Raw genomic sequence first — 13,228 nt, 5'->3', positions numbered from 1 at the left:
CCATCCTTCTAAATAATTTTTTAATTTTAATAATGATTTTGGAGAAGATGTAGCTATTGAGAGCAGAGAACATGACATAGGGTATAAATATTCCAGCTCCTCTTCTTAGAAGCCCATAGAAAATGGTAGTCAAGAGGCGTCTGGGGACATTAGTTGACAAGGTCAAGTAGTTGGATTTAATAAAATTCATTTTGTAGCTGGAGATTTAGTCATGGCTATAAGACAGAGAAGTCATCTCAAGTAAGGAAACCTAACAAGAAAGCAATACATCATCTGTGCTGAGTGAAATATATTGCTCTCTATGAAGTCATTTAGCTTCATGTGAGAATAAGGAAAGTTTTGGAAGTGTGTGTATATATATATATATATATATATATATATATATATATAGCATGAGCTATATAAATACCAGGAAGTAATAATGTAAAGCATTTGTTTCAGTGATCTTACGAATCTCTGGTAGCAGCTTAGCATCATTGCCACTGGGATACAGGGACGTCATGAACTGATTCAGGATGAAGATCTGTATTCCATTACCAGTTTGAAAGATTGTACAGTTTTAACATAAGGAACTGATTTTCAAAACCTTCTACTGCCATCACTGAAGTTTAAGGGAGATATGGGATTAGTTTCACAGAGGAGAACTGGGCTCTTAGACTTTCTTATGCAATTTGAAAATGGAAGATGCTGCAGGAGATCAGCTGGAGAAACAGAAACTGAGCTGGCTTGTAGATCGTTGTTTATTACTTCAGTTTGAGATTCAGATCACATAAAATGTTTGAAGTCTATAGTTGTGTATGAGCTATCTTATTTCAGAACAGACAGTACAAAATAGTGATGATTTCAAGAACTACAATACTCTTGGAAAACAGGGGGATTTGTTCTGAACAGGCAAACACTGATTAATTGTTCCTGTAAAAGGGAGATACTGGAACTGGACTTGCTGTGTGTCATAAAGGATATCCTCTGGTGCTTTGTTTTTTTACTGGGTGCATTTAGTATATGCATACCTGTGCGTTCTAAAATCAACTCATTATAAATGCCTTGCTCTGAAATTTAAAAACTGCAACTGCTTGAACTGAATTTCTGTTTTCTTATATTCAATTCAAAGTGTTTTTTTTTCCATATGTAGGTATTTTAATGAAATGTATACAACCCAAAATGAAATATTAAAATTAAACTAAATAGTTTCTAGCTGTGTATTTTAGCAGAACGTAGATTTCTTACAGTTAAATGCTCTGGAAATAGGACTGCCTAATTGCATCATCTAGTTGAAATGCAAGAAATCTAAATAATTTTTTTTTTCAGTCCAGTCTGGTTTCTGAAGTTATAAATGAATGTGCTTCATCATTTTTTGAAACTTTCATTATGTAAAATCTCACCATGACAGGTATTTTCTTGATTACTAGCCTAAACTTTCCATTCTAGAAATCTATGCCACTACTGCCTCTTATATACTATCTTTTATTGAATAATTTTTCCTAGTGTTATCTCTTAACAATATCTTAGTCATAGTACAACACACTTGGTTCTCATCAGCACTATTCCTAAGGCATTCCTTGGTTTACCCGACTTTCTGTCACTTACTGAAATGTTTTTTATTTTCATACTGCAGTGCACAGGACAAAGGTTAACATCCCAGAGCAAGGAGTTTAACAGAGTTGAACAGAACAAGAGAGATACATTAACAAATACTGATAAGAAATGAAAGGTAGATGAGAGAACCATATAAGTAAAAAGAAATCTAATGTAATATATGAGGTGATGAGTAGGTAACAAAACAAGGCATGCCTATCAACATACCTTTTTCTCTGCCTCTCAAATGACCAAAGTGCTGTTTACATGAGGTAGACCCTGATGGTTCTTCATGCAGGTCCCATATCTCACATCCAGAGGCATTTTTTCCAAACCCCAGGCCTAATGATAGGCTGGAGGCTAATTAAATATGTGCATTGCTGTATCTGTTGTTGAATTGGATGCTGTAGGCCCATATCTCTTCGGGCAGAATGAATTAGAGTTGATAGATGGTGGAAGTCACCCATTAGGTGTCATTTGGGAATAAGAAATATTAATTTTGCATGTATATTTTTTCTGGCAATCTTCTATACAGTAAGCATGTACAGAAAAAGAAAAAGGTTCACAACCCACATTTTGGGCAAGGTAATAAAAAGTTGGTCTGACCTCACCTGCCAAAGGGTTAAACCAAGGAGATGTCTAGGTAGCACTTTCATTTTTAAACCATTTGACAGCTACTCCACCAGTTTTCTGCTGTATATTTTGAAATGTTTTGCATTTTAAGAGAAACAAGTCAGCCATTTCGATGTTGGTATATTCATGTTCTGAAGCAGTGAGTAAAATGAAAACTGTTTCCTGCAAATACTTCCACCAAGTTGCAGACTCAGTCTTGCTTTTCCACTTGCTTGTGAGGATATTCACTATGACTCAAAATGTTCAAAACTCTAAATAGTCCCAAAGCCATAATGTGTCCTAGTGCCACAAGGGTTTGTGATATGAGTTTTATAGGTATAAACTCACAATGCCTCAGAAAATTAATTCAGAATCTGTTACTACCCTTTCTTCAACTGCTCTATGTACAGTAACCATGTGTAATTCACATCCATTTCTATTTTTAGGCATTGTTTGAAAACATAGTTTGCATGTAGTATTTAGATGTATAGCTACTAAAAATTGTTGATCAGTCTCTAATTTGGAAGAAATTTTATACTTCACACTAATGAAAGATATTGGAAAAAAACTAATACATCTTGGGAGATTTCATTATGATCTATTTCTGTAGTAAATCTACTTGTACTTATCAATAGCTCAAGCAACACTTTTCACTTTACAGGACAAGGTAAGAGGTTAAGAACCCATTAGAACAGCAATTATCTTGTTTTATCATCACAAGCAGATGCTTCCTAAGAAGCAGAAAAGACAGCCTATAAACCAGGTGTTCAAGTACCATAAACATCAGCAGCACAGAATACATCATGGAGCAATACATGAGTATAATTACAAGAATAATGACAAAATACAGAAAAATGGTTTGATTTCTTCACTAGCTTAAGAGAAGTAAATTTTCCATTCTGTCATCCTGAAATTCTCAGTACAGAAACAACATGGAATCTCACATAGATGATATACAGGCTAAAATGTTGGATAAGGACTTTGGAAGCAAAATTGTGAGAAAATGGAAGAAGAACTGTTAATGATCTAACAAAAATAATGAGACGTGCCAAATTAAAATAAGTGCAAAAATTCTGCATTCATTATTCCAGTATGTAATTCAGGGAATCAGAGACTAAGGAGCAACATTGTCATGTTAAATCTTGCCCTTTTTATTTGCATCAGTCCTACTGAGTGAGTGAAAGGGAATTTAAAATAAGTGCAAAAAGCTCATTCAATAAATAGGCTCATCTGTGGCTATTTGAGTCAAGAAATCCACCATTCAAGAGAGTCAAGAGAGTCAAGAAATCCATCCATCCAGAGAGTGGCCATGGCAACAACCTTTGGGGAAAGGATCACATTTCAAAAATCTCTCTAGGATGTTGTTGGTCAATGTCCAAAAACAAGGAAAATACAAGTAGGAGTACAGGATCCATAGATTAGATTGTTTGGTGCTCATTATAGGACTATTTCCATAAAAAGGGCATCTAATTTGAATGAAGAAATCTAAAATATTTACTATATACACAAATACACTCACTATTATAATGTGAAAATAAAGCCTCTGGAGCCACCATTGGCATTCTCACTGTTGTACTGTTGCACTGTTGCTTCAGTTAGGTTAAAATCTATTAAAAAAATTTGCAACGCACAGAAGCAAAAATGTCATCAGCTTTTTTTGCAAACAGTATCTGCTGTAAATGAAGCTATCCTCCACAATACTGTGTACCAATAGTATACTTTTTGTTTACCAGTGGCAGTTAAGAAGTAGTGTTCTGGACTCAGGAGTAAACAGATTTGTAGAAATGTCATGCTCAGACATACTCTAGAAGTTAGGTATCCAGCTGATGTACTCATGAAATAATATCTAATTCAAGGAAATGTAAAAGACCAAACGCAGTGAACTGTGGTTTTGTTACAGACAGTGAGTAACTGAAGTTAGCTGAGTTCAATGAGAGTAAATATGGTCTGCTGAGTTTGATCTGCAGGACAATGCTAGAAATACAGCTGATGGGATAGATTACATTTCTCATAGAAGAATTAAACTAAATTATGGCAAAAGCCAAATATTGCACTTCAGGATTTAAAGAGCCTCTAGTGTTTAGTGATATGGACAAGAAAAAACAGAGAGCTATGGCCTACTTTTGGGTTGGTCAGTAGCCCCCTAAAATTGGCAACACAGGCCTGAGACCAACTCATTAATATCTCCAGTCACATGCTGTCCAAGCAGTATGTTGTGTGGCTGGCAAAACTGCCCTACAGTAGTGACTTCTCCCTGTCATATCATGACACCTCACCTCATTGCTCTGCTTGCTCTCACCTAAATGTAGCTCTCCTCATTCCTTATTGCTCCTTGCAACAGCCTTTTGCACTATAGAGACTTCTGGTCTGATCCCCATACAACAACTTCAGTATTTGCACACTCATGAGTAAAACAGGGTCAATAAAATGTCAATAAAATACTATTTTCATAGAATCAATATAAGTAATCTTTAGCTATCTTATATCTGGCTATCTATTTTAAGAGAGGTTAATTTACGTATACACAGATGTCTGGTCACTTTGCTGCAGAGGGAACCTAGAACTCTGATAAGAATTTCACTTGTGAGTATGAAGTGGATATGTTATGTAACATGAATTTAATATGTAATGTAAAGAATTCTTAATAATAGGTATTAAATAATCAGTATTTTATATGAATTTGACTAGCATTTTTTTCTTTTGGGCCAACAGACATAAAAGAAAGGTCAGACAGTTAACTTTACTCAGTTGCTTACATCAGTGTGTGCAAAGAACTCTGTTTCTGTGATTGGAAAACACTACAAAAATGCTCTACACTCAACAGTACTGATGAAAAAGATTTCATGAAATTGAGGTCAACATTGTCCCTTGGGTGCCTGATGGGAAACAGCTAGGGAGTGGTTATCCTTCAGGATTTTTAGTTGGAGAGCTTCCACCTTAATCCTTTTAAAATCAGTGACTGGGAAACAATTGAGAACTCTGATTTCCTCTTTTTTTTTTATGTTATAATTCCTAACTATCAGTATCAGTCAAAGGATTGTCTCTAAAGCAACCTTTTTGGAAGCAGCTTGATAAACTTTAAATTTCATTTTCAAGAGGGATTAAAAAGGAAGACTGGAAGGGATTCTAAGTTACTGAGACACTTCAGAAAACTGTAGTTATAGTTTTACCTTTTACAGTTCTATTTGAATTTTGGAGTTAGCTGTGGATTTAAGGAGAAGAGGAGAATTTGAATTAAATTTTATTGTGAGCAGATAAAACATGAAGGAGATAAACATGTATACTGCTAATACCAGCAAAATCAAGAATATATTTAAATCAACAAATTTTGAGAATAATTTAGCTTTACTGTGGTAAAGGTAGACTTAAAAAATCTTTTCAATTTTCTCAAAATAATAAGGGGTTACAGATTACTGAATGACTCTGAACTGTACTTTCCCTTTGTTCTTCAGCCTCTTGGTCTTTTACTAAGTCTGCTGTGCAAAGTAAGCGTCTCATTCTGAAGGTGGAAAACCTTAGGGGTCCCACTTTTGAAAGACTGCATGGTAAGATTTCCTTCCTAATGCAGTTGATTCTATTTACAGGATAATGGCACAAATTGAAGAGTTGCATAAATTATGAACACCCACCTAATAAAACAAAATGTATCTATGCTACTGAGAGGAACCTAAAATCTCAAAACGAGATGCTATGCTGGCAAAGACTTTGAGGCTTTTCTAATAGGTTTAATTATTTATTCCTATTTATGATGATGATGCATAGTTTTATATATTCCTTAAATTGTTATACAATACCTATTCTGATACATACAGAGGACAGCTTATGTTACTGCTCTGAGTGGAGGAAGCCTCATTTGCACAATATGAGGAACAGATAGGACACAAGTACAGATTATACCATAGACTCTACCATCTAACATTATGCATTTCTGTAAGAATATTACTTAGATGGGTATATAGCAGAAGAAAAACTGGGTTTCAAAAGCTGATGAATGTGATTATAAAGCCATAATAATAAACTGACAGATCCATTCTAGGTACCACTGCACCTACAGGGGGATCATCATACATGTTTCCAGGTTTCTAATATTTTTCAACTCTTGCTTATGCATCTATGTATGTTGCTCCTGTGTATGCTTCTATGTATGAGATGCTAGCGTATATGCAACCTCCATCACTGAAACTGGGCAAACTGAGATGCCTATAATATCTAATTTGGCTATGTGCAATAAGGACATTGCAAATCACTCCTCAGAAGGATGCTACATAACAATTATGATGGATTGGAAGACCAAGGAGAGGAGAAAATGTTATTTTAGTTCAAGATCTGCAACTAAAACTGCACTTTATACTCATGTCACTAGTTTACAAAAGTTGCACTCCAAAGTCTTAAACAGTAATTTGACAATATTAATGTTATCTTTTCAGTGTTCACTATGTCTACATGAAATACTGCTGTTGGCTTATTTAAAAAGAAATAAAGATAGAAATGAAGATTTTTAAAGCACAAGAGCTGTCTGCTCTCTGTTTTCCCCTTGGTTTCTGCTATTCTACTCTTCTTTGCCTTTTTCTTCCTTTTTTATTATATTTTCTTCTGAACTCCTCCCTCTGTGCTCAGAAGCTGCAAGTAAATTCAAGCTATGTTATTGTTTGCATCTTTGAGACATGTGCCACTCTCAGAAGCCCAGACTGTGCTAAGGGTAGTATACTCCTGGGGAGGGTAAGGTCAAGGAATGCAGAGAAGTCCTCTGACTTGTAACAAAACTGGAGTCTGAAGGCAATGCACATGTGAAAACAGTAAGTTACTGCTGCTGTGAGCTTCACAGTCTTGCTCCTGGCTGAAATTTGCAATGCGGTGTGGTATTATATACGTGTCAGTATATTTCTAAGTTTTCATTGGCCATCTGTAAGCAGTAGGGGTGAATGGGCTGCATTTCAGACAACCGAGGAATCCAGGAGTACTTCCTCACAAGTCATTGTTCCTTCCATCCCACACTCCAGATGCTGCCATATGTGTGATACAGTATCTCATTCTGAGCATGCATCCATGTTTTTAGCTTTCTTTAATCAAAAAGGTTTCTCTAGCTAAGCCACAGCTAGTGAATTTTCTTTTCCAGCTGAAGGCATGGCATACTACATGTTAGCTTGTGCAAGTCTTTGGCAGTAGAATTTTGCTGATCTTGATATGTATTTTTTCTATAAGGAGAACATGGATGTCAAAATTAGGATCTGTTTTGTATGTATAATTTTTCAGAAGTAAATGCAAATTTTTCCAGGGTATTACTGCAATCCTGTACAAAAGTATTTTACATTATTATGAAGAGAATTATGATGGCTATTCTGTGATTCTGATTTAAAGTTGCCCAGAAAAGTCTGAGCAGTTTGGTAGACTAAGTTTGTTCATCCATAAGTCTACCTGAGCAATATCAGAGAGCATCCAGTCAGGAAATGAAGAATAATCTGTCACTATTTCTGGATAACAAATAAGATATAAATTTTAATGTGAGACGAAAAGTATCTTGCATAACTGAACTATTGAATGAGAGCAGTGATTTTTGCTCTAAATAAATACATGAATAGAGACAGGAAACTAATAACCAAGAAAATACTAAGCTTTACACCAACCAAAAATGAACTCAAATCCAGAGACTACCCTTTTTAGGAAGAGTCTGCTTAGGAATCCAGAAAGTTTCTGAGGTCACCATTTATTTCTATGCCATTCTTCCTTCTCCATATGGAGTGGACATGGGTTTTGGCTTCTAAACACTGGCAGATCTCCCAGAATGGATGCAAAGGTCTGGACTATCAACATGAAGTCTGACTCAGCAGTGATTCCAGCACTCTGTGTGTCTGGCTTCCTACATTGTTGCATCCATTGAAATCCTGCAGCCAGGAACTTCACTGTAAGGTTGTGATCACTCCTAGGGAGTAAAACATTCACAAAAAATGTAGTAGTAATTCAGTTCTAACTTGTTTACAGGACTGGTTGAAAGGGCAATACATATCCATTGGTCACAACCATTCTCTTTGGGTATCCCTAGATCTTCTGTAGGTTCCTCTGCATGTGAGGAATCTGCCTTGCAGCACTTTTCCTTTGTGTCATCAAGACACATATTGGTAGAGCTTTTTGTTCTTTATTTCAAGTCAGAGGAAGCTTTACTTCTAAACTTAAGGCTCAGACTGATCATCTTTCAGCTGCTCCGGTATAGATTTGTCTGTTTTCTTGTCTTACAATCTGACTGTATCTGGCATGACCACACAGGAAATCTCCAAATTATGAAATTAGAATAAATGAGATTTTTCAAATAGCTGGGAAAGGTGTCAGTTGTCCCGTATTCATGTTATAGGGATATTAATTCTGAGCAATAATAATTTCATGGTCAGTCTAGTTAATTACTTCACTATTGACCAAGGCAAGTTACAGAAAGGCAGTATATTCTTTCTAATACTGTAAATGGATAATACTTGGGAAAATACCACCTTTTATTCTTTTTCATTCACAGCTGAAGAACCAAACACTGTGATTAAGATCATGGAAGAATCCAAGTCTTTACAATGGATACCAAAACCTACGAGCCAAAGAGAACCTCTGCAGCTTTATTTTTTTTAACATTACATGGTAAGAGCCTGACTGTGAGCACATCCCAGAAATCAAACATATTTTCTTGCAATTCAACTGCTGCCTAAACTTTGGGATATCTTCATTATATATTAATATCTTTGTATACAATAGCCTGAATCCAGATTTATGTGATAATTCTGAAGTTATTATTTCAGTATTTTAGTATTTCTTCTTCTCAATGAAGGAATGGAAAAGTTGTTTTAAAAAAAATCAGAGTGTTCTCCAAAGGACATTGTTTTCAAAAGTATGCATGTTATCTATGTGTAAGATAGTTGCTAACACTTGAAAATCATTGAAATCTCAGCTGCGATTTTCCTAGTTTCTTTGCCAGAGTACAGGCATTTCAAGAATTTAAGTTTTGAACTGTGATAACCATTCAGTTAGAGGGCTTATATAAATCTTTTTAGAATCTTAGTAAGTTGCAGACAATTGGAAATGACGAAGTTCGAGATGATTAAGAAGTGAGCCTCTGTAGAGGTTATTTTCTTCTTCTTGAGATATTGTAATTAACTAAGAGCACATGTCTTCTGAAATGAGCCTATACCACTGCTGCTCACATCCAATTATTATTTTGGTTGAAGAGTGCTACATTTTTAAACTATTCTTACTCCATTATTTCTAATTATCTGTCTGTACCCACAGCTTTTGGATGGACAGACATCCACCACTCCTTCAGTATAAATACTGGAGACATTCTTTCCCCTACCCTCATGCCTAGATGATGTAGTTGCCCTCCCACTGCGGGTTACCATTCTCAGGCCATGCTGGCAAAGCACACTGTGACCACAGCCTGATGCTACAGGCAGTATCCAACAGGTGAACCTGAAGAGCCACAAACACTGCAGCCTTGGTGTGGGCATCAGTCTAGTTACTGCAGTTTAGACAATTATGCATCTGGGGAGGTGGGATGAGAGGTAATTAGTAAGATTTAAAAGATCCTTTCTGAATGACTCTCTCTGAGGCTAAAAGAAAATGCTGGGCCTACTCTTGAGCCCTGAGGAAAGCTACACCACTCAGCTTGTGTCTGTATGACTCAAGAACCCGTTCCTGTGTAACCTACTCTAGGTGACTCTGCCTTGGCAGAGGAGATAGACTAGATGGTCTCCATAAGTCCCTTCCAACCCTAATGATTCTTTTATTTTGTGACTCAGGCCTCTGCCCCACCAAAAAAGAGTGCCCTTGCCCACACTGCTTATCGGAAACAGCTCCCAGTAAACAGCACTGGAGATCAGCTCAGCAAAAACCCATCCTCAGTGACCATCGGCAGTGCTCGAGCTGTGCTCTGGCATAGCCTCAGCTGCTAGGCATGGCCTGCTTAGAACTCCTTTTTAATCTGGGATATGATATGTGATACTCATTCTGCTAAAGAGAATGCATAATTTTCATGCAGTACTAAAATGTGCTAAGTGAAAGTTCCTCTGTGACTCAGGGAAAACTGATTGTTAATTTACATCATTAATTCAGTTTCAAAACAGCAGGCATATGTAGGTTACTTTTTGGATTTCATAAACAACTTCTTGAACTTTAGGTAAACAAGTCCAAAATACACTGGAATATTGAAATTACTAAGTGTAATAATCCTTTAAGGGATCAAGTGTATCTCTCCAAATAGTCAAGTTTTTTATATGCCCTCTTTTGAGCTGATAAAGCAGAATACAGCCTTAATGCTTTTCAATAGACAAAATATGTAACTTACCTTACATTACTGCTTAAATATTTACGAAAGCAGGAGTCAGCATAATAACGATGCTCTTATGTAATTTACACTAAACAGTATGTAAGAATAAACACTTGTGATACTGACTCTAGCACTGCTTCATTTTGCATTGCTGTTTTGTCATTTATTTATGGTTTATACCACGTATATTGTATTAATTTCTAAGTTACAGTGGCTGAATAATGTTTTAAAAGTTGCAGTTTGTATATTTCCTAAATGTTGGAAACAGGGTACTCAACTCCATTCTTTTACATTTAAACAGCAGGTTTAGAGGTGGTATCTGTCAAACTACCTGTTGAGGCTAAAGACACTGCGTGGGAGGCAAGCAACAAAACAAACAGAAATGGATGGTCAGCCTATATGAAAGGAAGAGAGTTCTAATTCTGATTAGGGAACTGGACTGAGATTTAAGAATGGTGAGAACGGGCAAAGACCAAACATTAACTTCTATTTGAAAGGTGGGTGTCTCATCCATTCAAGCCCCTGTTTGAGCCTAATTCTGCAAGAAAACTGTAGCAAAGCTTTTTGTTTGGTGGACTGTAATCATATTTGTCTATTGCCATAGAATGTCTTCTTGAAAACACTACCACTGTTACATTGGTAGTTAACCATGAGCCCACACCCCAAGGAAGGAAACTGAAATACAAATTTGGCACACCACAATCACTTCAGCTAAATGGAAAACATTTATCATTTACTCAGATTCTTTAAAGTATCTGAACCGCAAATTTTAATACAGTTCACAGCTTCTGTCATGTTCTCTTTAATAAAAAAGTGGATCTGTAAATTCGCTTATCATTTACAAGCATTATTTTCTAACATAATATGATGAAAAAATTAGTGAATTGCCGTGTTAGAATTTCTGCCACTTATATGAAGACTTTCGCAATATTGGCCAAACAATCACTGAATGTTTTCAGAGGTTAAGCTTAAAACTGTTTCTATTGAGAGTATTTGGATCACAGAGGCAAGAGTTAAAGAAATGCTCAACAGTTCACCTGAACATAAATCATTTAATTCCTGCTAGTGAAGTTGTAAAAGCACTTAGTGTTGTGCACATTCATGTGTCAGATCTGAAATTTCTGGAAGCACAGTAATAAAGATGTTTCGATATCAAGTGTCCTTACTTGGCACCAGTGAAATCAGGCTGATTCTTGTGGAGTTTTGTGGTTGGGTTGTTGGTTTTTTTTTTATTCCCCAAGATTTTTGCAAAGTTGTTGTTTGGCAACACTGAGAAACTGGACTGGGCATAAAATGCCAAGCAATACAATGAGGTACTTAGTGTTCATAACACATCATTTACAGCTATGTATGTAAATGAGATGACTCAAGTCATCAAAACAGAATGTTAAGAGAAATTTTGTCCTAAAGATGCAGACTGTAAACATAAGCATTCCTAATGGTTTAGCTTTGTCAAACACTTAATTGGTAACAGCAACAGAAGCGTCAGACGTTGGTTTCTACTGGGCAAGAAAAAAAAAAAATCGCTATTATCGCTATTTAGAAGAGCAAAACTAATTAAAGCCTAGGCAGTTAGGCGGCTTATCTTCCTCTTTCATCTGAAAGTCAAAGAGATGGATCACGCGGTCAAACCGCGATGACCACACGGCCGGTGCTCCCCGTGACCCGCAAGCTGCCGCGAGCGGGTGCAAGCGGCCGGACAGCCGCGAACGAAGAGCGCTCGCCGCTTGGCAGGGCGGACCGCGGCGACACTGGGGAGGAGAAGCCGGGATCGTGCGGCCGTGCAACCCCCGCCGCGGGCAGCGCTCCGCCGCGGCAGGCTGAAACCCGCCCAACCCCGGACCCTGCGGGATCTCCCGGGCCAGAGGCCCGCGAGGGAGGAAGCGCCTGCTCCTCCCAGGGGCAGCGCTGAGGCCGAGGCGCCCGGCTCTGCCAGGACACCGCGGCGGACTGCCGGACCCGTGCCGCTGCCTGCCTGCCTGCCGGGAGTTTCTTCGCCCGTTCTGCTCCGTGCCTCTTTGAGGAAAGTTGCAGCTCTCCCCGCCACCGGGAGTCCTGGCAGCGAGCGCCGGGACAATCAAAGCCTCCCGCCTCAGCGCCCCGTGCCCCGGAGGCAGCGGGCGATTTGCATGCGGATTTGTCGCTGGTGGCAGCCGCTGCCCGTCAAGCCTGACGGACGGACGCCCCCCTCTTTCCGCCCCCCCCGTCCCGGAAAGCCCCTCCCTCGCCCCCTCCCTCGCCAGCACCTCCTGCCGCCTGTCAGTCGGAGCGGAGCGCGGTGTGGTGCGGGGAGCGGCGACACGGCAACGGCGGAGAGCGGGCGAGAGAGGGAGAGAGAGAGCGAGGAGCCGAGCTCTCCCCTCCCTCCCTCTCTCCCTCCCTCCCTCCCTCCCTCCCTTCCTTCCTCTTCTGTCTCCCTTCTTTCCCTGCTCCCTCCCTCCGTTCTTTCTGCTTCTCTCTCCCCTCATTCTCACTCTCCGTCTCACCCACCCCGATCTCCGTTTGTCTTCCCCTCTTCCTTCGTCACACACGCACACACTCTTTCCCTCTCCCCGTTTTTCTGTCATTTGAATTCGCTTCTCAAAGCGGCCAGCGGCTCCTCTATGAATCCCGTCTGTTGATCTGTCACCCTTCCCTCCACCCCCTGTCCCCTCCCAGCTCCACTCCTGTACCTGGAGCAAGGCAGGAGCGGCAGCCGAGCAGCATGTCCCGAAGGAAACAGAGCAAACCCAGGCAGATCAA

General features: G+C 38.8%; 1 protein-coding gene across 2 annotated transcripts in view; it reads left to right on the top strand.

Annotated features, from left to right (window-relative positions):
- The first annotated feature begins 12,749 nt into the window (after positions 1-12,749).
- Positions 12,750-13,228, top strand: part of ZFPM2 (zinc finger protein, FOG family member 2) — a 309,086-nt gene continuing 308,607 nt past the window's right edge. For both annotated transcript variants that reach the window (XM_061447889.1, XM_061447888.1), the window contains exon 1: positions 12,750-13,228. This exon is cut by the window's right edge and continues 2 nt beyond it. In XM_061447889.1, coding sequence (XP_061303873.1) covers positions 13,191-13,228 — 38 coding nt within the window. In that variant the 5' untranslated portion in view covers positions 12,750-13,190.

Source organism: Pezoporus flaviventris, unplaced genomic scaffold (assembly GCF_033815535.1).
Source record: "Pezoporus flaviventris isolate CSIRO_AGI_PZ_B2104156 unplaced genomic scaffold, CSIRO_AGI_Pfla_v1 ptg000007l, whole genome shotgun sequence".
Taxonomy (NCBI): domain Eukaryota; kingdom Metazoa; phylum Chordata; class Aves; order Psittaciformes; family Psittacidae; genus Pezoporus; species Pezoporus flaviventris.
Note: the sequence above shows the minus strand (reverse complement) of the source record. Positions and strands in the feature narration are given on the sequence as shown.